This window comes from Lolium rigidum, chromosome 6 (genome assembly GCF_022539505.1).
Source record: "Lolium rigidum isolate FL_2022 chromosome 6, APGP_CSIRO_Lrig_0.1, whole genome shotgun sequence".
Classification (NCBI taxonomy): Eukaryota; Viridiplantae; Streptophyta; class Magnoliopsida; order Poales; family Poaceae; genus Lolium; species Lolium rigidum.
Window position 1 is genome coordinate 47,164,452 of NC_061513.1, and position 4,237 is coordinate 47,168,688.

Genomic DNA, 4,237 nt, shown 5'->3' on the forward strand with positions numbered 1-4,237 from the left:
ATCGAAAAACACACAACAAAATAATTTACCGTATGGATCTATGCTGGCTATTCTTTGTCGTGTGTCGACATACGGTAAAGCCTTTGATGTGTTCCGCAGCCCCTTTGCCGCGTTCTTTGTGTTCACAGCGTAGGTCGGAATTCCGGGAGTGGTAAGGGAAATTAAAATGGTTTCAATGGAGTTTTGAATTATTGAGGATAATCTCGCTAAGGATCAAGATCTTTTTGTGAATTATAGAAATGATATGGTCTTTACAGGTAATCTGTATGGCTACTCATTGGATCTGTGAGTTGGCCTACGTGCCGGCGCAACAGGTACATATGGGTTCTAGATGGAGCAGTCTGGAGATGGTTGCACTGCCTATCTACAACCAAGGTGCCTCGAGGCTTGCTAGACATTTACATGATCCTTAAGTGCATTGTTTTTTTTTCGCTAGTTGATTTATATGTACAATTGTACATCATTTGTGATCTATAACACTTTAAGACTCTGAAACTCTCAATAGTGCAATAAAATGCTATATTCATCGATTCGTGATTCGTGCAAAGGCCGCGGCTTCGGTCCCCTTTTTGCAAAAAAAAAAAAGCATTTAAGGTTGGATATTTGCACGGGCCTTTCTTATTCTGTCTTTCTAGCTATACACCTCTTGTTCCTTTGTTTTATGTGTTCTAATTATTTTTCTTGTTTATTGTAGATTGTTTATGTAACAAGAAATCTCAAAGTTCACTGAAAATGAAACGTTTCATTTACTTGGGAAAATCTCAGCCGGAGAAAGTCTTACAAAGTCTACTACTTTGATAACATAATAAATATATAAATTATAGGAATACAAACTATGTCCAATGGCCTAGTGAGCCAAACCCTGGTTTCCAACCTTAATACTTGTGAACATGCTTTAAACTTACACACTCGCTGTCTTATTGTTTACATTTTACGTCACACATTTTAATAGCATACTATGTTTTATCTATATTTTAAATCATGTACTTATTGCCTCCATCAACATTTTAAGATAAGTTTTTGAGATATTCAAATTTCTATTGGAATACTGCATGGCAATGCCACTACGCGCAACTCGTTTCTTCTCCTTGATGTGGTGCCCACTTTCACATCCATGTCTAGCTCATCTGGTCTCATTCCGTCTGGCAAGCTCCATTCAAAATAGTACAGAAGTCGTGCCACCATGAGCTCCAACGTGGCTAGTGCAAAGCCATCACCAGGGCACATCCTCCTCCCGCCTCCAAACGGCATTAACTTGAACTGGGTACCTTTATCGTTGACAACAACGCTATCTTCGAACCTCTCTGGCATGAATTCCTCAGGTTCGTTCCAATTCTCAGGGCTCGTTGCTAACGCCCACGCGTTGATGATGACCCTGGTGCCCTTAGCAATCTCAAACCCGCCGACGTGGCAGCTCTCCCTACAAAGGCGAGGGAGTAGGAGCGGCACGACGGGGTGTAGCCTCATGGTCTCCTTGATCACCATCCTCAAGTAGGGTAGTTCGTCCATGTGGTTCTCATGATCTTGTGGGCTTTTGTTCTCCATCATTCGCCGCACCTCCTCTTGTGCCTTTTTCATCACCTTCGGGTTTCTCATGAGTTCTGACATGACAAACTCTGCGGTAGATGATGTTGTCTCTGTCCCTGCCGTGAACAAATCCTAACAAAAGAAAGACATAAACAAAAGTATTACTACAAATAGAATTTGTGTCCTTCCAATTTTTTTCCAGAGTATTTAACTCCTTACCACAATGATTGCCTTGATGTTTATGGTTTCGATGGGAAAATCACTACCCCCCTCGTCCCTTATCCTAAGCATGAGGCTTAGAAGGTCTTCATCTCCTGTGGGCGTTGACTTCTTCTCCTCTCGTCGTGCCTCGCAGTCTCTGATGATCTTGTCAACCACGTTGTCGAGCTGCTTCCGAGCTCGCCAGAGCTGGTATCTCATCCCAGTGGCGACGTCGAGGAACCCGAGAGAAGGGAAGAGGTCCCCCACGCAGAAGCCCGAGCTGTGAATCTGCGCCACCTCCATGGCGGCCATAAACTGCTCCCGGAGGTCGATGTCGCAACGCTCGCCGAAAGTTGCCTTACCGGTGACGGAGCTGGTGCACTTTACGAGCAGGCTGCGTAGTTTCACCGGCTTGCCCCCTTTACCAGCGGCGCAGATCTCCTTAATGAGCGACATGGTCTCGCTGTCCCTGACGGGCTTGAACTGACGCACCTTGCGCGAGCTGAGCAGCTCCAGCACGCAGAGCTTCTTCAGCGCCCGCCAGTAGGCGCCGTAGGGCGCAAAGGCAACGTCGAGGTTACCGTAGCACATGATCTCCGTGGCCAGGAGGTTCGGCCGCGACGCAAAGGAAAGGTCATTGTCGCGGAGCACCTCTTGCGCCGCCGCCGACGAGGAGACCACGACGGCCTCGACCTGGCCCAGCCGTAGACGCATCACCGGGCCGTGCGTCTTGGCCAGGTCCCGGAGAGCAACATGCGGCTGTGACGTGAGGAGGTGGTGGAGGCTCCCGACGAACGGCAGATCACGTGGACCGGGAGGCCGCCTCAGCTTGATGGAAGGTTTGCGGCTAACTAGGGACACAAGGATGACAAGTGTGACGACAGAGAGGAAGAAGAGAGTGGCTGAGCTTGGCTCCATCTCCATGACCATGAGGATGCGTTTGGTCTATTAGCTAGGTATAGGGTGCACCTTTTGCTTTTTTGCATGGAAACTGGAAGAGTGAGGCTCAGCTTTTATAAGCACTGTGAATTGCCAAATTCAACCTCTTCATTTGTCAGTATTCGGTATCAAGTTTCTCGACAGGTGATTCAAAAAGCCTACCAAGGGAGTGCAAGTTGTGCAACTGCAAATCCGTTACTGTACACCAGCATGGAAGTCACGACACACCTCCTGCTGTTCAACGTCAAAAGAAAAACCTAGCAAGGGACTAAAGGGAGTGCAAATGCAAGTCCGTTGCTGTACAACTGCACGGAAGTCGACAAGCGTGGATAACAGTCGGTCAATACTTTCCTTTTTGTGACAATATTTTCCTTTTTGTGACAATACACCGGTCAATACTTTCCTTTTTGTGACAATATTTTCCTTTTTGTGACAATACACCGGTCAATACTTGCTCACAGCAGGCCACAAGTTTGATTCACCGGTCAATACTTGCTCACAGCAGGCCACAAGTTTGGAGGAAAAGAATACAACCCTACATTCAAACTATATATACATTGATTCAACTATATATACATTGATTCACCTCTATGTCCAACTATATATACATTGATTCACCTCACAACAGTAGCTCGTAAAGGTATCGAGAACAGTTTGAATGTAGGGTTGTATTCTTTTCCTCCATGTATATATAGTTGGACACATCTTTCAATGAGAAGGCAACAAAGTATACACTTAATCATAGTTGTCAGAATCATGATTCTACTATGCGATTATATGACTTTATGACCCAAACTAAGTGGAACGATTGCACGATTCCGCATGGTAGAATCTAAGATTTTATTCTGGAAGTCAAGATCCTACGGCCTGCGATCCTACCATAGAGGTTCCGATCCGATTCAGAATCACAATTTAGACAACTTTAACTCAATAGTCACTTGTTCAGCTTCGACGGCATTCAACACAACTAATGTACTTCTCTGCTTATGCACACAAGGGTAATGCTCTTATTTTTTTAATTCATATAAGCTTAAGGTAAAAGCTAAATGGGTAAATTTGTCGATGAAACGTGCTGAAACTAAGTACAAGAGATGATCAAGTGTTGTGTGTTTTTCTATTTAATATTCAAAATTTTGAAGATTTTATATGTTTGGTGTGAGGGAACTTAGCGGAATATTATAGTAAATCGAGTTTCCCGAATATTTGTATCTTTGTTTATGCTTTGTAATCAAATTAGAAATGTAGTTGTCTTAACCATCCACATCTGTAGAATAGTACACTGACTATGTAAATGTTGACCAGTTTGTACTTTATATTCTTGCACATCGATCTTCCCACTGAAAGTACCACGTTCTAGCGTGCAGGTTTAATTATACATTTTTCCTAAGGGCATGAGCAATGGTGGCATACACAACTAGCCGCTTCATGTAAAAAAGTTGTCAGAAGCAACATGGTTAATTTTATATTTCCAATGGAAGCTACAACTTTAGTTAGAAAAAAGAGAGAAGTGACCCCACAAATATGACACTATTTATCTCTTTCTCTCTCCAAAAAGTATACTTTAAGGCTT

At 43.9% G+C, this 4,237-nt stretch overlaps 1 protein-coding gene across 1 annotated transcript; it reads right to left on the minus strand.

The window, feature by feature from the left end:
• Nucleotides 1-923: 923 nt before the first annotated feature.
• LOC124667729 (9-beta-pimara-7,15-diene oxidase-like) lies at nt 924-2,691 on the minus strand. Its single transcript, XM_047204985.1, has 2 exons — nt 1,747-2,691; nt 924-1,659 (listed from the first exon to the last, which is right to left on the minus strand). Exons 1-2 carry the CDS (start codon nt 2,656-2,658, stop codon nt 1,030-1,032), a joined length of 1,542 nt encoding a protein of 513 aa, XP_047060941.1. The 5' UTR covers nt 2,659-2,691; the 3' UTR covers nt 924-1,029.
• Between the last annotated feature and the right edge of the window lie 1,546 nt (nt 2,692-4,237).

Excerpts from the sequence above, each read along its gene's own strand:
- LOC124667729 (XM_047204985.1), bottom strand. The coding sequence starts at position 2,658 with ATGGTCATGGAGATGGAGCCAAGCTCAGCCACTCTCTTCTTCCTCTCT. Across the intron at positions 1,660-1,746 it reads ACATCAAGGCAATCATTGTG|GATTTGTTCACGGCAGGGAC; the intron begins GTAAGGAGTTAA and ends TTCTTTTGTTAG.